The sequence below is a fragment of the Alnus glutinosa genome, chromosome 1 (assembly GCF_958979055.1).
Source record: "Alnus glutinosa chromosome 1, dhAlnGlut1.1, whole genome shotgun sequence".
Classification (NCBI taxonomy): domain Eukaryota; kingdom Viridiplantae; phylum Streptophyta; class Magnoliopsida; order Fagales; family Betulaceae; genus Alnus; species Alnus glutinosa.
In genome coordinates this window covers 6404676-6429310 of record NC_084886.1, presented here as the reverse complement: position 1 = coordinate 6429310, position 24635 = coordinate 6404676, and the positions used below count along the sequence as shown (strand labels likewise).

The 24635-nt window shown below is 38.6% G+C and overlaps 2 protein-coding genes across 3 annotated transcripts; both read right to left on the bottom strand.

Annotated features, from left to right (window-relative positions):
- Positions 1–7427: 7427 nt before the first annotated feature.
- On the bottom strand, positions 7428–14412 carry LOC133858484 (uncharacterized). 2 transcript variants are annotated; one of them, XR_009898519.1, is made up of 2 exons: positions 14276–14412; positions 7428–7919 (listed from the first exon to the last, which is right to left on the bottom strand). XR_009898519.1 is itself a non-coding variant. In XM_062293959.1 (2 exons), exon 2 carries the CDS (start codon positions 8675–8677, stop codon positions 8168–8170), a length of 510 nt encoding a protein of 169 aa, XP_062149943.1. In that variant the 5' UTR covers positions 8678–8696; positions 14276–14412; the 3' UTR covers positions 7982–8167. The 2 variants fall into 2 exon arrangements, 1 of the variants encoding a protein (XP_062149943.1); XM_062293959.1 differs by lacking the exon at positions 7428–7919 and adding an exon at positions 7982–8696.
- Positions 14413–20095: 5683 nt separating this feature from the next.
- LOC133863345 (uncharacterized) lies at positions 20096–22432 on the bottom strand. Its single transcript, XM_062299314.1, has 3 exons — positions 21487–22432; positions 20486–21306; positions 20096–20350 (listed from the first exon to the last, which is right to left on the bottom strand). Exons 1-3 carry the CDS (start codon positions 22430–22432, stop codon positions 20096–20098), a joined length of 2022 nt encoding a protein of 673 aa, XP_062155298.1.
- Positions 22433–24635: the final 2203 nt, after the last annotated feature.

The following is a 24635-nucleotide window of genomic DNA, read 5'->3' as shown; positions in this document are numbered from 1 at the left end:
GTTGGTTTAATTATGCATATAGTACAATATGTCAATTTAGGGTTAGGGTTTACGTACTTATAAGTACACCATATATATATATATATAACTCATCATATAAACCCTAATCATAAGTGTATGTATTTTGTATAGCAAACAACCATAACCCTAACTGTATGTACTATAAATAGCAAAAAACCCTAACCCTAAAATACACGTCCCCCATAGTAGAAATTGTATTTAATTTAAAAAGTAATAAATATATCTATATATATAATAAAAAATAATTATATATATAAATAAATATATTATTTAAAAAATAATAATTTAATGGTCCAAAAAATTAAACTATAACCCTAAGTGTATATACTATATATAGCTATAAACTATAACCTTAAGGGTACGTACTATACTAAAACCTAAAACCATAAAAAATAAAAAATAAAACCTAACCATAAAATTAAACTCTAACCCTAAGTGCTAGACTATATATAGCTATAAACTCTAATCATGAGGGTACGTACTATATCTAGTCATAAACCCTAACCCTAATCCTCTATCCAAAAGTATATAATATATATATATATATATATATATATATATATATATAGCTATAAAACTAAACCTTAAGTAAATGTACTATAACTATAACTATAACTATAACTATATATATATATCGGAACAATCTAATTTTGAACTGCTCATGATTTAACATATATATATATATATACTTAAAAGTGTACAATAATGACACGTGAAAAATATATTGACATTATTATTCATTAAACGTAAAATCAATAAAATTATAACACATAGCCCTAAGTGTATATATTATATATACCTATAAACCCTAAAACCCAAACCCTAAGTGTATATACTATATATATCGATAAACCATAATCCTAAGTATATATACTATATATAGGTATAAACCCTAGCCCTAAGTGTATATACTATATGCTATAAACCCTAACCCTAAGGGTATGTACTATATATAGCCATAAATTTACGAGGGACTAAACTATAAGTATTTAATTCATTATGTAGCGCAGAACTCTAAAAATAATTGCATTTACTATATATAGACATAAATAAAAAGGTTACTGTATATAGTTTCTAAACCGTTTACATGCATGCATATCTATATATATAGTATTAATTATAGGTTTTTTAACTTTGTTATGTTTAATTTTTTTTTTTTTTGGTTTCTAAACGTAGATGGTGTACAAAACTAAACCCTAATTTAAACTATTTAGTTTAATTATATATTTAGCACCAAATTTGTTTAATTATGCATATAGTACAATATGTAAATTAGGTTAGGGTTTACGTGCTTAATAGTGTACTATATATATATAAATAAGGAACCTAAAAAGTATAAATTCCAACCAACAAATTTACATATAGCATATAGTACAATATGTAAATTAGGTTAGGGTAATCTACACCGTATTTTTGGATTAGATTTGTATGATTAATAATGTAAGGAGTTTTTTTTTTTTGATTTTTTTTTTAAATAATTAATACAACACATAATTTTTTTTTTTAATATATATTTGGCGAATTAATAAATTTTTGACACGTGTATTAATACACGTGTCCATTTGGACACGCATATGGAATACACGTGTCCAATTGGACGCGTGTCTATATACACGCGTCCAAAATGGACACGTGTATTCCATATGCGTGTCCAAATGGACACGTGTATGTCATACACGTGTCCATTTTGGACGGCTTCACAATTTGACACGTGTCTAAAATGACACGTGTCAAATTGGACGCGTGTCTACAGTAACGGGTACTGTAGACACGCGTCAAAATGAAGGTGTTTTTGTAGTGATCATTGAGATCACATAAAGCAATTTCCTTTATACCTGCATATTTGTGAGGTATTTATAAATGGATTGTTAAGAGTAGTCTTGTTTTTTTTTTCATTGGACCACGTGTTGGGCCTGGAACATTTGTCGACAATTCAGATCGTGGGATCATGGTACATGGTGCATGATGATCATGGAGTCGGTCTTTAACTGGTTCTAGATCGTGCCGTGGATCGTAAAGTCGGTCTTTAACCGATTCTAGAACGTGGGGCACCTTTCGTAATAATCGCTAGGTTAATTAAATAACTGGCCTTGAATCGTGGGGTGAACGCCATAATAATTGGTGGCTCGGTATTTTACCGACTCTGGGTGAGATAATCTTGGTAAAATATTATCGTGAACCCATTAGGCTTTGCCGTTGACAAGCCCAATGGGTCTGGTTCCGGTAATTTGTTGTTGGGCTTGGTTGAGCAAAATCCCGACCCAATCGGCAGGGTTGGGATAATTTCTCAATAGTACAGAAAGTACGTTATGGTTGGCAAGATTAAATTAACAATTATTTTGAGCAGAGGCAGTACTCACATGCATCCCCGGCAAATTGTTGTTGAGGAGCTTTCTTTTGCTCTACCAACTGAAGGTACATTTTATTTATCACATTTATCCTTGGTAAGAAGGCAAGATTAATGCTCCGTTTGTTTCGACGTAAAATGGTTTCAGGGAAGTTATTTTTCTGGAAAATATTTTTCGCCGAAAGCATTTTTCAGTGTTTGGCGCGTACAGAAAATCACAAATATTTTTCATATTTTCATTCAATCATATTAACCTATAAAAATTAATTTTTATTCAAAACATATAAATATTAATATAAAATAATATAAAAATCATCGATGACGAGATTCGGTCACTGACCGACAAGATTCTGATAATTTTTACCTGATTCCGGCTAATATAGCCAGAATTCGAGATAAAGGCCGGAATCCGGCACAAACGGCCAGATCTGGCCAGCCGGCCGAAATCCGGCTCTCTGGCCAGATCCGGTCAGATGGCCGGAATCCGGTCAGATTGGTCGCCGAAATCTGGCTGACCGGATTCCGGCGACATTAACCGGATGTTGTCGGATTCCGATAACGGCAATATTTCGATGGTGGTCGGCTGCTTGAACGTGAAGGTCGACTATGCCGTTTAAAATAGATCGACCGCGTCTGGCGTCTTCAGAAAAGAAGAAAAGAAAAGTTGACCTTTTTATTTAGAGTAATGAAAAAATGGAGAAGATGGTTTTTTTTTTTTTTTGAACAAGCTCCTGAAATTTCATTACTGAAAAGAAACCCCAAAGGGGAATACACCAAGGCCAAAGCCACATAACAAATTCAAGAGCAAATAAGCTAAAAACACTGCCTAAAGGCTACAACAGTGCCTGTAGGCCATTGAAGTGAATAAAGCTAAAGAAACTTCATCCACTAAGCCAGGAAAATCCTGGCTTAAAGCAGCTACCCAAAGGTAAACTGTGAATAAAGATAGAAGAATATACAAATACAAGCAGAAAAAAAACCAGAAAAACCAACTCCAGAAGAACCGCCGCCGGAGCACAGGGCTTGTAGAAAACGCACCTACTCCGGGAACCCATCCAGCATCGAACGACCTCCAAAAGCGCAGATCGACACTAAACGAAGCCGGAAATGCAACCGGTGACCCTCACGCGCTAACCCAGGGAGGACACTCCTCGGCGCGTACTGGCCACGCGCCACGGAAGAAAGAACCGCACAGCTTCGTCGAGTGACTACCGAAACCAGAGGAGGTCGGCGACCACCAAAGAAAAGCTCCTGTCGGCGAACACCCAGCCGAGACTTTTAGATCTAGCAATAAAGCACACCTCCACCGGATACCCACCGACATCCGCCATTCCCCCAGGCCAGATCCTCGGAATCCTTCTGCTTGCACCAACAACAAACAAAACCAAAACAAAAACAACAAAAGAAAACACTAACCTCACCGGATCTAACTCCAGGAGGGACCACAGCTCCACAACCAAAAGATTGGGAAAACAAAACATCCATCACTGGAGGCCAATGGGATGACAAAAGCCACCCTAGCCCTCACAGGCAAGGGGGAAGACCAGCACCAGGAGGGGGAGACGTGAAGCCTCCCCCCCCCAAGCGAAACAAAGCTCAAAGTTTCTCTCCTGTATCTAGAACCTTTCAGAAACACAGAGAGAGAGAGAGAGAGAGAGAGAGAGAGAGAGAGAGAGAGAGAGAGAGAGAGAGAAAGGTCAAGAAGATGGTTGACAAACACACATCGATATATATATATATATATATATATATATCTAGATCGAATGAGGAAATTGGTTATTTATGGAGATCTAGAAAAGAAGTGACTTTTTGTGCTACATGACATTGTATGGCCAAATAACTTGAGGGTTGAGTCTAGATCAGTGTTATACCACACACACATAGCCCATTTTGTGATTTAATTTAATGTTTTTTTGAGAATCTAAATGGGTTGAAGATAACTTGAAGGGATTTGTGTAAAAGCTAGGATTTTTAAGACCTAAACATGTTCAAGGCTCGTAAAGTAAATGCCTTTAGGACCTTATGACAAACTATAAACAAGTATATAGTGTAAAGTTTGAAGCTTGAACCAAGAAAACACTGAAAATGAATTATGTGTAGTCATCAATAGCTAGATTGATGCTTCTTAGTGAACGATCGGTGCCCGATAACCAATAGATCGATCCTTGAGCAGCGATCAATCGGTAAGGGACATAAAGTGGGATTAAGGTTTTTAAGTGAAATTAGCTAGGGTTTGTGAATTAGGGATATGACTAATAATAGAGTATAAAATTTGTAGAGTAAGAAGCTTGACTTTTTAGAAAGTCCAAACTTGGATATTAGCGTAATAGGTAAATAATCGTCCATGAGAATGCCAAAACAGTTAATTCGTTGAGCATGAATGTTTTCGTCGAAATAATCTGTGCATATTTTTACAATTATGATTTCTCTTGAACATATGTCGTGAGCCTAATCTTTTGAGAAATGATTGATTTAAAAATTCATTATTATTCGTTGTGTTTATTAATGAAATTAATTTTGTTCTCTTAACTGGAAATTTATAATGTTTGTGTGCCATGCCACTATGAAAAAAATGGGTGAAGAATCTGGGGCATGTGCACATTCTTTATACGAACTTGACCCTGTGACCCATTGTGAGTGGAATGTTAAACTACCTTGGATCTAAAGGCTAGTGTGACTAGCACAACGACCCATGGGTGGTGCTTATACTTGCGGCATCACTAGTTGCATGCTACCCGTGGTATCCACCCAGTCAAGTTACTAGAGAGTGGTAGGCTATTATGCCTTACCAAGGCACCGAGATTGTACCATATGTTTCATATGACGCACAAACCCTACTGTAAAGTGGATAAGGGCACAAATAGGTCATGCAAAAGATGTTTATGGATTGTGATATATTTATTGATATTATATTTTACACTTTCTCAGCATAAATGTTTTGCCTTTAAACTAGTATGTGATTTCGTAAGCATACGCCTTAAACTGTTTGCTAAATGCATTCTTTCAACTGACCAAATTATTGCGATATTTCCCTTAAACATAACTTGTCCAAAACCTCATGTTTAAACCTTAATGATGTTCTGACAACAGCTTCTTGAAATGCTTACTATGTATAATTATCTTCCTCACTTTTATTACTAACATAAACAGGACTAACTACAGTATTGGGTAAGTTTCGTTAGCAATTTACTTACAAAGTCGTGGATTTGTGTGATTTTTCACCTTTAAAACATTATTGTTTTACATATTAGCAAGTGATAGTTCGAAGAGTGGAGACTATAGGTATTCACAAGATTTTCGAGGTCGCATTGCGAAGTCTTGTAGAAATAAATTTTATGTGTATTCTTATACTTATTGTATTTGAGAGAATAGTTTAATTATAGAGGTTATTGTATTTATAGGGGCTCTGGTTTGCACTAGCGATATAAGAGGATAACAAGAAAAGAAGAAAAAGATGCAAAAGTAAATAGTGATGAGCTCAAATCAATATTACATTTTCGCTGCATATATTCTGATATTTCGGTAGTATAAATGGTTTTTCAGGTTAATTACTAATTAATTAATTTGGGGGCGCCACATATATAGATAGTGGGAAGCAAACAATGGTTTGGTACAACTAAAACTATAAAATGAAGAAAGAAAAAAATAAGGCGGCATTCAGACAAGTAAGTAAACTCGTTCAGATACAGTTAGGGTTTCACAATTCACAACTTAGTGGCGTTCGTACTGTGTCCGTCCCAACCCCCATCCAAACGTCTCAACTTAATCGTGATCTTCAACTCATTTGAACACTATCCAACCGAGTCTTGCAACTAAGATGTTCAGCCAACCTTCATTGTTTCTTCATTCCTTAACCCATTTAGACAATGTCAGATTGAGGGTTGCGACCAAGCAGCTCTGTGGTTTCTTGTATTTATTTATCAAACATCTTCATTCTGAACGACCATTCCAACCGAGCGTCTCGGGAAAAACTTCATGTGGTGCTTTGACATAGCTCGTATGGACATGGTGCAACCGTCATACCCACCAAGTGGCTTGGCTATTGAAACTTTAAGCCTTACACAGTGTCTCGTTTTGACGCCCTACCAACCGAGCTTCAAACCAAGCATTTTTGTTTCTCAGCATTGTCCAAGTTTCTAATTTTTGGTTTAAATACCATCTAAAATTGACAAATTTAGATTTAAATCAAACTTAGTTTCGACACCGATTTAGCCTCCATAAAACTTAACAAGAAGCCTTCTTTGCTCTACCAACTGATGGTGGTTATATGCATTAAAAAAAAAACTGAAGGTACAATTCTTTTGTGAAGTCACTCCCTGGACCCTGGGTACGTATATTGTATACAATGAGAAGATCCAATGGTTAACAACGACAACTAATTCCATAACTAAAGGAAAATGTTAAAATAATCGGTTAAATGGAGCCCAACACCCAACGACGGTCACATTAACACCTGGCCGACTTAATTGCCTTTAATAAAAAAAAAAACCAACCCATTTTTAAGTTGCCGGGCAAACAAATGGACTGAGAGTCCGGCCCAATCCTAAACAGATAAAAGCAGCCCATTGCATCCCTAGGAACAAACAAAGAGACCATCCTGAATTTGAGTCGTACAACGTGGTGGGGTTTTTTTTTTTTTTTTTTGGTAAAAAAGGAAAGTGGTGGTATTAAGTGTTCCTTTGGTTTGTCGGTTTGAAAAAATAATAACAATAATAATTTCAAAACGCAATTAATAAAAATATAATTTTTAAAAATGCAATTAAGCATTTTGTAAAGAAATATTCTATTTATTATTCTTTCTGCATTCTCAGCTGACCTTTAAATAAATCTTAATTAAAAAGGACAAAAAAATTTAAGAATAGATTAAGCAATTCACATTCAAAAGTGTGCATTTTTTAAAAGTTTCCCTTTTTCTTGATGTTTCAAAAAATATTTAGATTTTTTCAAGTTGGCCATTTTTTTTTTCAAACGCACCCCAAGACAAAACACTTACAACAACTCTTTTTAAAAACATGTTTTTGGCGTCTCCAAGTGGTAACTCAATCGGTTGAGAATCATGTCTCATGAAACGAAAGTTTCTAGTTCGAATCTCTCATCCCCTATTTTGTGTGAACATGTTAAAAAAAAACACGTTTTTGACCTTCAAAATTGTAGGTCAAACACAGTCACAACGTGGTAACAACTCATCATCTTTCACAAACAATGACGTCGGTGCTCAAATTAATAACTCTTCACGCACAGGATCGGAGCTGCTCAAGAGTTGGGTACGTATTGCATAATTATTTTCCTTTTGTGAAACTGTGTGCGCGCTTTGGATATTGTAGATTCGGTCTTCATTTGCCTTTATCGGTGCAATGCAATGTCTATTTTCCTTGTTTGGATTGTGCTTGATTTGGCTGTTGCAGATTTGGATTTTGATTGCCTTGTTGGGACCTCACGCGTATCCCTGTCATTACAGCATTCAATATGTCTCCACCGAAAGAGCCACTTCTCTTGTAGCCACATGCTCACGATTCACGAATTTGTATTTGATTTTACTTTGTTGTCGAATCTGATGAAGAAAAAAAATTGAGAAAAAAGAAACTCGGTTGAAGAGGAACCAAGAAAAAAAAAAAAAAAATTGAAAAAGAAACAGTGGGGACTAAACTTTTTATAAGATCAGAAGAAATAATCTAGCTTGAACAAGGTTAGTGATTAAATAACTTCCTATTTTGAAGTCCTACTTATTATTACATTAATTGTGATGCAATGCAACATAACACCTAATGCGACCTGATCTCAGACAATTTTTCGGCAATTTCAGAACACGGGCGAACCAGATGACGTCCAAGCATGCACCAGATTGAGCATGTTGTTCCAGTAATTCTTATTGTTGTCCTCAAAGTCACCGCTGCAACTTTTATCCCCATTGTCCAAGTTGTCTCCGGCCATCAATGAGTTATGGTCGTCACAATTATACGCTAATGTATCGGTACTAAAACCTTTCATGATATTTGAGAGAGGCGTGTTTTCATTCTCAGCCCTAAAAGAGTCCACAAGCCATGCACTTTCTGTAGCATAAGTCATCTCCTGCAAGGCCATTGTGTCAATATCCGATCTTTCTTTGAGTTCCGGCATTTGACAGACTTCTTTGACAAACCCTCCATTGCATGGAACTGAGCTTTTGGCGAAATCAAGAACTGCAGTCACCGTGCTTTCATTGAATGCAACAGTATGGATGGGGAGTGCGTTCTCGCGATCCGAGAAGTTCAATGTTGATGTTGGAGACTCGAGGTCGTCGCCAGCGATTGGGAAAAGGCCGGCACTCATTGACTTCGACCATATATACCTCTTGCCATGCAGGGACGGACCCAAAAAATCTTATGAGCAAGGGCCAAAGGTTAAAAAAAATTATTGGTAAGGGCCAGTAAACTAAATTTTATTTTTTTACCTTATAATTTTTTTTTTACCTAATATTTTTTTGTTGCTTTTTGGAATTGAGGGGGGGCTATGGCCCCTGCCAGCCCTCCTTAGATCCGTTCCTGTTGCCATGCTTTGAGTACGTCAAGGCATGGAGGTAGTGCGGGTCGAGCTGAGTTTTTGTTGATGAGCTGAGCCGAAGTAGGAGTGCTGAGATGTTTTTGGATAGGATTAGACACAAGCATGGACTCTCTTACCAATCTGGCTTGGGCTTCCAGCCGCGCGCTTTCTCACTGAGCTATGTGTCTTAAATTGGTTGTGTCTTTGAAGTAGCCACTGCCGGAGCTCAGGGTATCGCTTTTGGGCTTGTGGGTCATGGGATCGATGCCCATCTTAGTTAGTCTTTTCTTGAGATGGTTGTTCCAGTAGTTCTTGATCTCGTTGTCTGTTCTTTTGGGCAAGTGATTTGCTATCGCAGACTATCACGATCACACGGTATCGACATAAATCGAGTCAGCACTATTCAAGAAGTTTCTAGATGGTCTTGGATTCCAGTGACGGTTTTATTGTTGCTGGATTGAATATATTCTGTAAATTAGTTATGATGAGCTGGCGTGTAAATATTCTCTTTGTTAGCTTTTCTGTTCGTAGCTTTGTTCTCCTGTATTCGTTATTTATACCTACAGCACTCAGTGCTTTTCAATACAATGAAAATCATGTTTTCTCAAACTCTCTCGTCTCTTTTCATTTCTTGTTATGGTATCAGAGCGTATCTGATAATCATTCACATCTTTCCTGCTTTCATGTCGTCTTCAACCTTTTCCATTGAAGATTCTTCTCCTTATCATCTCCACCATGGAGATAGTCCAGGGACTGTTCTTCTCTCACAGTTGCTGGATGGTGATAATTACCATACCTGGAGTCGCTCCATGGTGATGGCTCTTACAGCTAAAAATAAGCTTAGTTTCCTCAATAGTTCACTCGATAAACCTTCTGATGAATCCAATGTTGAATACCATGCCTGGATTCGCAGCAATACAATGGTTACCTCTTGGCTCTTAAACTCGGTTTCTAAGGATATTGCTGTCAGTGTTATTTACATTGATAATGCTGCAGATGTCTGGACAGATTTGAAGGAGCGTTTTTCATAGAAGAATGGACCACGTATTTACCAGATTCAGAAATCTATCTCCTCTCTCTCGCAGGATGATCTTTCTATTGGAGCATATTTTACCAAAATCAAAGCTCTGTGGGATGAGTTCAGTAACTACCAACCTATCCCTTACTGTTCTTGTGGTTCAATGAAGACTATCCATGACTACTTCCACCATGAGTATGTTTTTCAATTTCTTATGGGCTTGAATGACTCATTCTCCCATATTTGAGGTCGAATTTTGTTAATCGATCCTCTGCCTCCCATAAATCGAGTCTTTGCTCTAGTTCTTCAAGAAGAATGTCAACGAGAAGCCTTTGCTTCTGTTGGCTATTTCTCTCATAATTCTGCTGCTATGATGAGTAAAGTCTCTTCTTCTTCATCGAACAACCGCTTTGGAAAAACACAGGCTCAGCATAAAGTTAAACCAACATGCAGCCACTGTGGGATTGTTGGGCACACGGTGGAGAAATGTTATCGGGTTCATGGTTATCCGTCTGGTTTCAAATTCATGAAGAACAGATGCCATTCTTCTTCAGCTAACACTGTTCAGGATTCAGAGGGTACTTCGATTCCTCATCTTTCCATCACTCAAGAGCAATGTCAACTTTTAGCTCTTTTTAAACCAACATCATCTAATTCTTCACCTACCGCACATCAAGTAGGTACTTCTAATCATCAGGATTACCTTTTCTCAAAGGTGACATGTAATTTCTTTTCCTCACATAAATCTCTCTTGAATAAACAACATTCTGTTTTTTGTTTATCTAGCACATTTCTTGCTGCATCTAATGTTCCTCATAAACACTCTTGGATTATTGACACCGGGGCCACTAACCATATGGTTAGTTCTATCAAATTTTTTACAACCATCACTGCGGTTGTTTCTTCACATGTGAAATTACCCAATGGGCAAGTTGCTTTGGTTACACATATCGGAACTGTGAAAATTTCAGATTCATTGCTCTTAACAAATGTCCTCTGTGTTCCGTCATTTACCTTCAATCTTGTTTCTGCCAGCAAGCTTCTTAAGAACATTCATTGTTGCCTTATTTTCATTCACAAATTTTGTTTTGTGCAGAATCTGACTAGCTGGGAGACGATTGGAGTGGGTGAAGAGAAGCATGGCTTATTTTACTTGGTGCAAACAGATTTTGTTTCATCTGTTTCTTCTACTTTTTCTATCAGCAATGTATCAGAGGATATTTGGCATTATCATTTAGGCCATTTATCTTCTTCTAGACTTAATTTGATACATGCTTCTGTTCCAGCATTTCTATTAATTCTAAACATATTTGCACCATTTGTCCTCTTGCTAAACAGAAAAGCCTTCCATTTCCTATCAGCACTTCAGTTTCTAATTTTCCTTTTCAATTGCTTCATTGTGATATATGGGGTATGTTTTCTATTAAATCTAATAGTGGTTCCTTTTATTTCCTAACCGTAGTAGATGATCATAGTCGTTTTACTTGGGTTTTCTTAATGAAACAAAAATCACAAACCCGTTCTCTACTTCAGTCCTTTATAAATCTTGTTAAAACACAATTTCCACATAAAGTGAAATGCTTACGTACAGATAATGGTCTTGAGTTTCTCATGTCTGAATTTTTTGCCTCCAAAGGCATCCTTCATCAACGTAGTTGTGTCGAATCCCCACAACAAAACGCGATAGTTGAGCGTAAACACCAACATTTACTTAATGTAGCTAGGGCGTCACGTTTTCAAGCCCATCTTCCTTTATCATTTTGGGGGGAATGTGTTCTTACTGCTGCCCATATTATAAATAGAATCCCCACACCATTATTATCCAACAAATCTCCCTTTGAACTTTTGTTTCAAAAATCTCCAACTTATTCTCATTTACGGGTTTTTGGGTGTTTGTGTTATGTTTCTACATTAACTCGTTCTCGTTATAAATTTGATCCTAGAGCTAAACCATGCATATTCTTAGGTTACCCGTTTGCTGTTAAAGGTTATATTTTATTTGATCTTTCTACTAAAACTTCTTTCATTTCCAAGGATGTAGTCTTTCATGAATCTATTTTTCCCTATGCGTCTAATCTCTTACGCTCTACTGCAGATGGTTGTTTTGTTTTTCCTTTACCCTCTGCCAACTTTTCACATACATCCACTTCTGATTCAATTGTTCCTTCTCTTCCTCTTAATCCTGCTCAGTCACCTCCTAATGACAACTCTCAGCCATCTCTACCTCTTCCTCTTCGTTCTACCCGCATCAGTCATCCTCCTACATACTTAAAGGATTTTCACTGCCAGGTGGTCACTTCTCCTCATCCACAACTTTCTCTTCCATTGGCCGTTTCTACACCTCCTTCAGGTATCAAATATCTTATTTCCTCTGTTATTGCTTATCATAAACTCCCTAATGCTCACTTGCATTTTCGCATGTCTGTCTCTTCTGTTTCTGAGCCTCAATTCTATCATCAAGCTATTAAGAATCCTCTGTGCAGGCTGAAATTAATGCCCTCGAGGAGAATAAGACCTGGATTCTTGTTGACTTACCTCCCAACAAGAAACCGATTGGTTATCGATGGGTTTATAAAGTCAAGTACAAATCCGACGGACAAATTGAACAGTATAAAGCCCGCTTGGTTGCCAAAGGATAAACACAATGTGAAGGTTTAGATTATCACGAGACATTTTCTCCCGTGGCTAAACTCACAACAGTCCGGTTATTGCTTGCTCTTGTTGCTGCCAAGCATTGCTCTTTACGTCAACTAGACGTCAACAATGCCTTTTTACATGGTACCTTAGATGAAGAGGTATACGTTTAGCTTCCACCCGGTTATGCTACGAAGGGAGAGTCCAAGGTTTGCAAGCTCACCAAATCCTTATATGATTTGAAATAGGCTTCACGCCAATGGTTTTCTTGTTTCTCTACGACTTTTTTACAGCATGGTTTTTTGCAATCCAAGTCTAATTGTTCTCTCTTTACTCATTCACAAGGAAGTTCTTTCATTGCCTTCCTAATTTACGTGGATGATGTAATCATAGCCAGTAATGACCTTGCAGCTGTCTCGGTTCTTACTCGGCTTCTCAACTCTCAATTCCGCCTTAAAGATTTGGGTACTGCCAAATTTTTCTTAGGCTTGGAGATTGCTCGAAATTCCACAGGAATTTCTGTGAGCCAGCGCAAATACACCCTCGATATTCTTGCAGACAGTGGCCTTCTTGCAGCAAAACCTGCTACTTTTCCTATGGAAGCTAATTTGAAGCTTTCCAAGGATACTTGGACTCCTCTTACTAATCCCACTCAGTACCGCTGTTTGATTGGTCGTTTAATTTACTTAACGATCACTCGTCCGGATATTACTTACTCTGTTCAAGTTCTCAGCCAATACATGGAAAGTCCTCGTCAACCCCATATGGATGCAGCAGTCCGAGTTCTCCGTTACCTCAAGGCCACCCCAGGCTAGGGCCTTTTTTATCCTTCTACTTCTGATTTCAAGCTCAAAGCTTTTTGTGACAGTGATTGGGCAGGGTGTTCTGATACTTGACGTTCTACTACTGGCTTTTTTGTTTTTCTTGGTTCATCTCTCATTTCCTAGAGATCCAAGAAACAACATACTGTATCACGATCTTCTGCCGAGGCAGAGTATCGATCCATGGCTTCACGTTCTTGTGAGCTTACTTGGCTACGTGCTTTACTTCGAGATTTTACCATTATTCATCCCCAGCCTGCTCTCCTTTTTTGTGACAGTAAAGTTGCCCTTCATATTGCAGCCAATCCTGTTTTTCACGAACGAACTAAGCACATTGACATTGATTGTCATCTTGTTTGTGATACCATTCAGCAAGGTCTTCTTCGGACTATGCATATTACTTCTCAGCATCAACTTGCTAACTTGTTTACCAAACCCCTTGGTTGTGTTCTTTTCCAGACTTTACTTTCCAAGATGAATATCTTAAACATCTATATTCCTCTTGAGGGGGAGTATCACGATCACACGGAATCTACATAAATCGAGTCAACATTGTTCCAGAAGTTTCTAGATGGTCTTGGATTCCAGCGACGGTTTTATTGTTGCTGGATTGAATATATTCTGTAAATTAGTTATGATGAGCTGGCGTATAAATATTCTCTTTGTTAGTTTTTCTGTTCGTAGCTTTATTCCCTTGTATTTGTTATTTATACCTACAGCACTCAATGCTTTTCAATACAACGAGAATCATTTTTTCTCAAACTCTCTTGTCTGTTTTGATTTCTTATTACAGACCATCTGAAAGGAAAAATGTTGCCCCAAATAAGTCAATGATGATATTGCAGTAATTAAGTTAATAATGTTTAGAAATTAACTGTAGGAACTAATTTGAATTATCTTTAAAGAATTAATTACCTGTTCCCGAGTAGAGCGTGGAGCTGAATGATGGTCCATTCTTCCTGCAAGCTAAACTTTCATCTTTTAATGTCAGTCTGAGGTAATTAGTCCATCTCAATCTACAGCCCTTCCCGCATCTCTGAAGCCCTAAAATCCAACTAGAAAAAAGAAAAAGAAAAACCATCATTTTTTATTTATTTATTTATTTATTTTATTTGGATGAATTAAATCTTTTATAAACCAACCTCAAAACAATTACAAGCCCTCCAGTGAAAACTGGAACAAATTCTCAAAGAGAGAATACAAACAAAAACCCAACAGACTGCTACAAACAGCAGAAGACAAACAGAACACAAGAACGAAAGCAAAAAAGAGCCTCTACCCTCTCAGCATCAAATCTCCAACTACAAGAGCATCAAATCTCCAACCCCATCTATTAACAAGAAAACTCTGTAGACAACTCTTGCCCGCACCTCCCATTTGACCTAGCCACTCGATCTTCCTCTGGTCGAATTATATTGCCATGAAGAAAAACTTAACAACGGAAAACTGCACCCACAAGCCCCTGAATTCCTGCCCACTAAAGCAGAAATAGCAGAAGACGATCCCGCCCACCAGAATACCATCATACAGAGTATCCCGAACCAGACACATCTGCATCCTCAGACCAAACTAAAAAGAGGAATGCAGTTTCCAGCGGAATACTAAGGTATGGTTGAGATCCTTGAACTGCCCATTAGCCACTAGCCTAGAGCGAACTTCCCATTTAATACAATCCATAAGAGATTCTTCAGTTTTGAGTGAGGAATTATGCAGAAGAGCATTCCTCTGTTTCCAAATATTATACACAGTGGATCCCAAACACAGCCTCCCCAAAGTTGTTCTAACACCTCTTCCCCTTAGCACCTTCAAACCCCAAGCTTCAATAGCATCCCAATCCAAAGGAGCATTTGGAATGGAACACTTGGACATGATATTTGTCCAGATTCGGCTACTGATGCTACACCTAAAGAAAAGATGTTCTCAGTTCTCTTGGGTGCCACGACATAATAAGCACAAAGTGCATCCAGTGTAACCCCATCCACACATTCTCTCCTTTGTGACCAATGCATTCCGGAAAACAAGCCACAAAAAAAAAAAAAAAAAAAAGAATGTTTAGGGATAGAGGATGGAAACCAGACCAATTCCCACCATCCAATAGCCGGGTGCACCTCTCTAAGCTTGTCCCAAGCATCAGCACATGTATACTGTCCATGTTTAGCATTCCAAACAACTAAATCAGTATCTTCAAGTTCAACCTCAAATAGTTGGCTTTGAATTACAACCAAAGCATCAGAACGAGCTGGAGGCCAATTCCATTCTCCATTTTTGATAGCAACTTCAAGTTTAGACCGTAAAGCAAAGCCTAAATCATGAACAATACGGTGGCCAAAGGTTTCCAAAAGATACCCTACAGGGTGCCAGTGATCAAACCATAAAAATACTTTAGAACCATTGCCAACTTTAAAGCTAATGAAACGCTTGGCTATATCACGAAGCTTTAGGAGTTTTTTCCAACTCCATGAACAAAGGTTCGGGATAGAGATTTCCCACAAACATCTACCCTTAAGCCTGTTTGCATTAATCCAAGCAACCCATAAGGATCCAGCCTTAGTGAATAAGTTCCAGATATGATTAAGCATAGAGGCTTTATTCCATACTTCAATTCTTTTAATCCCAGGACCTCCTTCCTGTTTTGGAACACAAAGCTGACTCCAAGCCACCTTAGCGTGAGCTTTAGTGTCCCTTCCATTCCAAAGAAATCGGTTGAGTTTTTGCTCAATCAGCCGAACTACTTTCTTAGGCAAAATAAAGACTTTAGCCCAAAAAAGCTGCATGCTAAGGAGGATAGAAGAAATCAGTTGAAGCCGCCCAGCAAAAGTAAGCTTTTTGGCAAGCCAAGAGTCTACCCGGGCAGTAATCTTGTTTACTAAAGCCTCACAATCAATAGTAGTAAGCCTTTTGGTGATGAGGGGAACACCGAGATACTTGACGGGGAGGGTACCCTCCGGCATGTGCAGAATATTTAAGATACTCTGCTTCACATCCTCAGCAACTCTAGCAAGAAAAATGGAACTTTTGGATGGATTAGCCTTCAACCCCGAAATAAGCTCAAACTCAGCAAGGGCTCCAATAATGGTAGTCACAGAGGAGGCAGAAGCTGCTGAAAACACCAATAAGTCATCTGCAAAACACAGATGAGTTAACTTGACTGCCGCACATTTTGGATGATAACCAAAATAAGGAGAAGTAGCAGCTTCCTCCATCAAAAGAGTCAAACCTTCAATGGCTAAAACAAAAAGATAAGGGGAAATGAGATCCCCTTGTCTCAGCCCCTTCTTCCCTTGAAAAAACCCAACCAAAGTGCCATTCAAAGCAATAGTAAAGCTGGGACTAGTTATACAAGCTCTAATCCAAGAAATGAATTTACCGGGGGCACCAAAACACTTTAGGCAGTGCAGCACATACTCCCAATCCAGAGAGTCATAAGCCTTCATCAAGTCAACTTTGAGTGTACATCTAGGAACACCATTAGTCTTATGATAATCACAAACAACCTCTTGGGCTAAGAGGATATTTTCTGCAATGCCTCTTTTAGGGATAAAAGCTCCCTGATTGGAACTAATCACTTCATCCAACCCTTGGATCAATCTATTTGCAAGGATTTTGGTGATAAATTTATACACTACATTGCAGCAAGCAATGGGCCTGTACTCACTCATATAAGAAGCATTCTTCTTTTTAAGGATAAGAGTGAAAATAATAGCATTTGTTTCCTTCAATAACTTTCCAAATGAGAAAAATTTCAGAATAACATCACAAAGATCCTCACCAACTACAACCCAGGCTTTCTGATAAAAACCTGCAGAAAAGCCATCTGGCCCTGGAGCCTTGCTCGGATTCATAGAAAACACAACATCCTTAATCTCAGCTCTAGTAACAGGAGCTTCTGTAACGCTCCAAATTTGAACCAGCAAATTCGTAAGCAGAAACCTCCGGTTTCCACGTGACATTACTACATCAGAGATAAACTCTCGCAGCGGAATATATTTATTTCTTCTAAAGCCTTAGTAATTGATAACATAACACATTTAGAGCTTTATTGAGTGATAAACATAATTAAAGTATTACATTTCAAATTGATACAAGAATTCACTACAATCATCAACTACATTATCGAACAGTTCTAATTCCTGTAATGTTAACAAACTCCTATCCTTGAGCTTTATACACTTTCATACCTGCAACATGGGCTATACCGCCCATATATAAATACATGGGTCAGTCAACTGCTTTCAATAATGATAAGATTACTGATTTAATTAAAAGTATGCGATGCAACAATGTGTAGTGCAACAATATGAGAACAATTATAAACACTTATGCCAAGGACTCAAACTCCGAAATCTCTATTCTTTCTACGGGCTTTTCACTGAGGGTCCTTTCTTAAGGCCTCAGTCCTGGGTTGTCTATCCCTCTCAGAGTACCAAACCCACATACTAGGATTGTCTATCTCTCACAGGGCCTCAAATCCCACAAAATTCCATGGATGTCTATCTCTCTCAGAGCCTCAAACCCACCAACTGGGTTGTCTATCTCTCTCAGAGCTTCAAAACCGAGGATGTGTATCTTTCCTATATCCATGGATGTCTATCTCTCTCAGAGCCTCAAACCCACCAACTGGGTTGTCTATCTCTCTCAGAGCTTCAAAACCGAGGATGTCTATCGCTCCTAAATCTAATCTGAATGTCTATCCCTCAGAGCTTCAAACCCACCAACTGGGTTGTCTATCCCTCTCAGAGCTTCCTATCTGTCTCTATGCCTTAATACTAAAACATGTCATATTACAAACAATATGCTCCAAACAAGTTGCATACTATTAAATAAAGCAGATATCAAAACATTAAAGAAAGCTCCACTTGATCATTCTGAGTGAGTAAGGAATACTCACAGTTCTTTTGTACCGTTTTTCAGTTCATCATCTGCATAATCATAAATACATATACACATAAAACATTATTCATCATCATTCATAAATATTACCTATTATATTCACAATGACACATTTATTGTTTTACTCGGAAAATCATTTACATAGTTTTTTATTAGTTTATCTCATTTTCTATAAAACATCCTATTTTAATAGCTTGGATTATCAATTTATATCAACACTTATATAATTATATCACAATTATGCATTTTTAATATTTAAAAATATATATAGAGTAGCATGGCATGGCTTTTGATATATATATATTTATATATATAGTATCATAATATATATACATATATATATCTATGTACCGAATATATATATATATACACATATATATGTACCGAATATATACATGTATGGTATTATTATATATATATATGCGTACCGAAGATCTATATGTATATATATATAGGAGGGTTCGGGTCTCACAGTGTTCGAGTGGTGGGTATTGCATAGGAGGGGGCCAATCCCATTTGGAAGCATCAGCTGCCGGAAATCTTGCTGGATCGGGGTGGCTTAGATCAGCCCAAGGTGAACACGGGTCTGCTGGGTGCGAGTTCACCGGGGTTGCAGCTGGTGTCGTGGGTCATGGCTGCCATGGCAGAACCGGTTCTGGTTTACTGGTCATCCGGGTTCCAGCAGGTTCGGTGGGTCTCGATCTTGATGGGTTTTGGTCGTGGGTCGGCTACATGGATTCCAGTGGGTCATGCATGGGCTCATGCACGGGTCTAAGGTCCTGGTTCGTTGGTTTCGAGCTTATGGCAATACTGGGTTCAGCTGGGTCTCGGTGGTTCAGCTACAAGCTTGCTGAGATCGCCGAGCAAGGAGGTTTGGATCATGGTTCGTGTTTCCTGGGCTAAAGGCGTTCGGCTCGGCTGGGTCACGTATGGTCACGGCACCGACGGTGCGGCACGGGTTACGGCCAGAACCCGTCGGAGTTGCCCCTGGGTCGACTCCGGCGGTGACCCGTGGAAGATCGGGTCTGGCGGGTACCTCCTGGGTTTCTCCCCTCCGAATCTCTCCTTCCGATATCTCCCTCTCAGCCCGCAATTTCTCTCTCAGACACACTCAATCCCACGGCCCCCTTCTCACTGTCTGCTTCTCTTTCACTCTCAAACTCCATTTCTCTCTTCTCTCTCCATCACTGTTTCTCACTTCTCTCATCTCTGTTTCTTACTGACTTTCTTTCTCCTGGTCCCTCATCTCACTCTCAACTCTCAACTCTCAACTCACTCTCTCGATCTCTCACTCACTGCTGTGTCTCGGTCTTAAAAGAAGGAGAAAGAAGGAATAAAGAAAGAGGGAGAAGGGTGCCATTATTACAGCAGCAGAGATGAACTGCTTTGTAGCTGTCTGAGTGAAGACAGGCTAGCATTGCATTGTTTAAGCACCGAGGACGATCGTGCTGAAGAAAATATATTAGAACCAAAGTGGAGGCAGGCTGTGTTTTTAATAAACTGAGTGGAGGAATCGGAACAACGTGCGACTGCTGAAATGATTTAAATAGGTTTAAATGGAATAAAACGTAAGAATGACGTAGGAGGCGGCTAACGATTTTAGCAGATTGTGTTTTAAAAACCGGGTCTTTTAATACAAGCAGTCTCATAAAAATACTGTTCTAAATCCGTTTTGAGTCTAGTTGTTTCATCGGTAATATTATTATCTCAATAATATTTAAACATAATAAATTTATAAACCAAATATATATTGCACATATTACACAATAATATTATTTATTAATATTATTATGCCAATTAGTCTACTGAATAAATCCGTCAGTCTATTTCATTTAATCTTAAATTCTAGTTTAAGACATTAATTGTATTACTAAAAATCTGGGGCGCTACAGCTTCCATTTTTGCAACACAGCCAGCTGAAAATTTCTTTTTGATGAGATTTGCAACCCTCTCAGCTTTTTCTGGAGGAAAATCATGGGAAGAATGGCCCAATAAGTTCTTATAGAAAGAAATAGCCAGCCTTTTAATCTCACTAAACTCATGATAACTATGACCATGCTCATCCTTAACCATCTTGATAAGGTTGGAAGAATTCTGAACCTTAACAGAATTATGAAAGAATGAGGTGTTGCCATCCCCAAGGTTAAGCCATTACACTCTAGACTTCTGTTTGAGGAAGTTTTCTTCAGCTGATAAAAGAGAAGTCAAAAGATGAAGGCATTCCCTCTCCTTCACCTGACATTCTGCACTGCCCCGAGAAGCAATAAACTCTGCTTGGGCAGACTCTAAATTAGCCCTATCCTGCTTTACCTTTAGCCCCAAAGCTCCAAAACACTCTCTATTTTTAACTTTCAAGACAGTTTTGGTAGACTTCAGTTTAGAGTAAAACCTAAACATGGAAAACCCATCTACCTCAGTCCTCCAGCCTTCTTCAACCCATTGCAGAAAGTTCTTGTGGTCTGACCAAAAGTTAAAATATTTGAAAGGCTTAGGACCATAGCTAATCTGCTTAGCAATAGTCACAAGAGCAGAGGAATGGTCAGAAACCCCCCTCTCAAGAAACTCCACAGCTGTGTTGCTAAAAGTAGCCAACCAGTCTCCATTAGCCAACACCCTATCCAATTTCTTGGAAACAAAATCAGCCCCAATCTGCTTGTTTGTCCAACTATGAAAACATCCAGTAAAGGCAATGTCATCAACTTCTAAATTCTGGATACAATCAACAAATTCTTTTTCATAGCAAGATAAACCCTCCTTACCCCATCTCTCATCCGAAAACCTAATAACATTGCAATCTCCAGTGATCAACCAAGGTTTCCTTCCCATAGCAACCTTTACCTCAATTAATTCCTTAAAAAGACTTCTACTCTCAGGTCCATGATTAACTCTATAAACTTCTGAGATCATCCAAGAGCCACCAGAATCTAGAGATGTCACACTGCAAGTTATAACTTGAGCATGAACATTAACAACATCAATCTTAACTCCACCTGGATCCCAGCAGATCCATATCTTCCCTAAGCAGTGTTTAGAGTAGTTGTTGATAACTTTCCAGCCTAGAATCATACAATTCGCTACCTTAGAAAAATTCTCCAGTTTCACTCTAGTTTCCATCACACAGAATAGAAAACTTATGATGAATGATCAACTTCTTAATCTCCTTCTGTTTTAGGGGCGAGTTGAGACCCCTAATATTCCAAGAAAGGATCTTCATAAATGAATAGGAAGAGAGAAACCCTTTCTAGCAGGGCTTGCTTCCAAAATTCCCTTCCCCTTGTCTGACATAGCTTTCTCAAATACTTGCAAGAATGTAGTCGGGGTTCTAGGCTTATCCTCTTCCTCAAACCGCTCATCCTGGCTTAGTCTAGCAAAAGAATTTGAGAGCCGAATCTCTCCTTTGTTATCCTTAGGTTTAGAGCCTATCCCCGGTTTGCTAATAGTCCTATCAAAAGTCAGCTTTGCACCAAGGCTAGGCTTCTTATGAGGACTATTATTGATCTTCTTAGGCACCCACACCTTCTGTTCTTTCTTGTTACAAGTGTATGTTGCATGACCAAAAGTTCCACAAGTAGAGCACTTAGGAGGCAACCATGAATAGACAACACCAACAGTAACAGAATCTCCATTAGCTCGACAAATTATCAACTCCTTTGGGCATGCAGAATGAACATCATTCTCAATTAAGACTTTAGCAAACCCTAGGCGTTTCTGCTCCTCTGTTACTTTGTTAGCATAAAGTGGAACACCTACCCCACTAGCCACATAACTAAGACCATTGGAGGTCCAAAATTCCATAGGCAAATGTAAAAATTTAACCCATACAGGAACAGAGGAAAGGGCAAGTTTAAGGACTTGCATACCTGGCTTCCACTTTCGAAGAATCAGAGGCTTATTCGAGACATGCCATATTTTGGATTCAAGAATTTCATCACAGGTTGCTTCATCCTTGAGCCTGAAAATATACATTCCATTCTCAAGTGAGAAAACTTCTACTTCTCCATATTGGCTCCACATAGCAGTCACTGCCTTCTTCACCAGAAAATAAGGCAAAGACTTATCCATGAATTGGCCCACCAAACTGGACTTCCACAGTGAGATGCCTTCCTCCACAACTGTATCAGGAGGGTAGATGTAGGTTTTATCACCTTCCTTTTTTGGCGGAAAGAATTTAAGGTTCCCCATGGTACGATTCTCATTGAACAATCCTCTCCAATCCTTGGAATCATCTAAGTGATCAATACCATTCTTTGAAACCCCAATCAACGGAGCCCCGCCTTTAGAACTCTCAGCCAATTCCTGATCCTGGACAAGACAGCACCCTGCGGTTTAAGCCCTGAAAAATGATCAATAAAGCCATCATTCTCCGGCTCGGAATCTATCAAAACCTCAGGATTTCCAATCAGAGCACCCTCGAAATCTCCCAGCGAAGCACAGTCATCATCCTGAATGATTGGCTGAGAAACCGCATCTAAATTAGAGTCCTTAATCACAACCTCATCTTCAGACGCCTTCGCATCAAAACCCTCAGAGGAACCAGTCCTCAAACCCATATGATCATATTGATTTTCCAAACCTAATCCATTAAGATCAGTCGCATTATCAAACAATTCTGGTATCGAGGAGATTTCCCCCACCGGAATTGGAGAAAGCTCCCCATTACCAATCGGCGTACTCACTTTCTCTTTCCCTTTTCCCCTGCCTCTACCTACAGCACCCTTCTTCTTTGCCATGATTCTCTACCACTCGAAGTACCCAGGATTAGATTACAGATAATCCTGAGTAAACATCATTGCCGACCTCCGGCACCCTTCTCCGGTTCAGACGCGCCCTCACGCGCCGATCTTAGTGCTACCAGCGTTTCCCGCGCGAATCCCTTCAAAGGCGGTGATGACGTGGACCTTCTGGCAAGTCTTTCTTCCTTAAAAAGAACCATCATTTAGTCCTGTCGTAGAATTAGGTTATCCACGATATCATTGATTGCCATATAATAATTAGGTTCCTCGATCGTAAACCTACCAGCCTTTGCTGGCAAGGCTCGCCAGCTTCCATGGCCATGTTCCTTCGATGTAAGCCAGAAGCTTCTGGTCTTCCTCAGGGGTCCATGGCCCTTTTTTTTTCAACCCCACCTTCTCACAGTATTGAGACCGGTGCATTTTGGATATTAACCAATTAAAAGAAGTACTTTAAGCCTCTAAAAATACAGAGAGAGAGAGAGAGAGAGAGAGAGAGAGAGAGAGAGAGAGAGAGAGAGAGAGAGAGAGAGAGAGAGAAAGTCGGAATGGGAAGGAGGAGAATATTGCGATGGATCCGATACTGGTGAAGTAGATAGGCGATCGAGTGGCAATAGAATAATGATAGTTGTACACCAAGTGTACAACAATCATACAACACCCCTTCACAAGGGGTGGGTCCCACAGTGTATGGGCCCACCCCTTGTGAAGGGGTGTTGTATGATTGTTGTACACTTGGTGTACAACAATCACTCCCCGTGGCAATATATATATAGATAGAGAGAGAGAGAGAGGGAGGGAGGATAGAGGATAGATATATGACCAAATTTGTTGAGTGTACTTGTACTCTTGTGTTCTTTTTTAGAAAGTATTCTTATTCATCTTTAAAAAGAAATATATAAGTGCATGTTTGTACTCTTGTGTGTCCTTACCATCTCGTTTTTGCCTAAATGTCTACCTGCTTGAACTTCAGAAATTAAATGGTAAGCTTTTGTAATTTATTGGACTCTTTTGATACTATTTCCTCTTGGTAAGGATTTTACTGAAAAAGTTATGGGTTTTTCAAAAGTTAGAGAGTCTTGGGAAAACATTTGATTTAAAGAAAAACTATAAATATTGTTTTGTTAAACCCTGTTGAATCAATTTTTTTTTTTTTTTTTTTTTTTTTTTGTGTAGATCCTTAGAATTAAGTTCGAATTAACTTCCGTTTGAATTCTAAAAATTTCTCCATATTTCATTCAGCCAGATTAATAACTAACAATTGCTTCATATTACATTCTATCGGATTGAAGAAATAGGAAAATAGATGAATTAACGGAAATAGAAAAGCAAAATTATAAATTATTCTGTTCCCTGTTGAATTTATTGAATCTAACAAGTTGGGCGCCGTAGAAAATGATACTATCGTGATTCATAAAGATGAGTACCGTTAAGTCAGACGCGGGGCCCAATTGATTCCTTTGAAGAAACGGATCTATGGAGAGCAGCCGGTTTACTGCTACGATTTCTTAAAAAAAATTAAAAATCTATGGATGAGAAGCTGCCATCTGATTTAAAAGTCTTTAACGTTTTCTTTTGCAAACGTTAACGCACGTTAGACTAACGTTTTGCAAAGACTCTGTGTGATGGCTGCCCTGCTCCTTATAATTCCATTC

Bases quoted from the DNA above. Each gene is read 5' to 3' on its own strand.
- LOC133858484 (XM_062293959.1), bottom strand. From the start codon at position 8,677: ATGAGTGCCGGCCTTTTCCCAATCGCTGGCGACGACCTCGAGTCTCCA.
- LOC133863345 (XM_062299314.1), bottom strand. From the start codon at position 22,432: ATGGGGAACCTTAAATTCTTTCCGCCAAAAAAGGAAGGTGATAAAACC. The intron at 21,307-21,486 runs GTTTCTCTCTTC...GTATGATTCTAG, and splicing joins AGCAAGCCCTGCTAGAAAGG to GCTGGAAAGTTATCAACAAC. The intron at 20,351-20,485 runs GTGAAGGAGAGG...AATTCTGTTAAG, and splicing joins GGGGCAGTGCAGAATGTCAG to GTTCAGAATTCTTCCAACCT.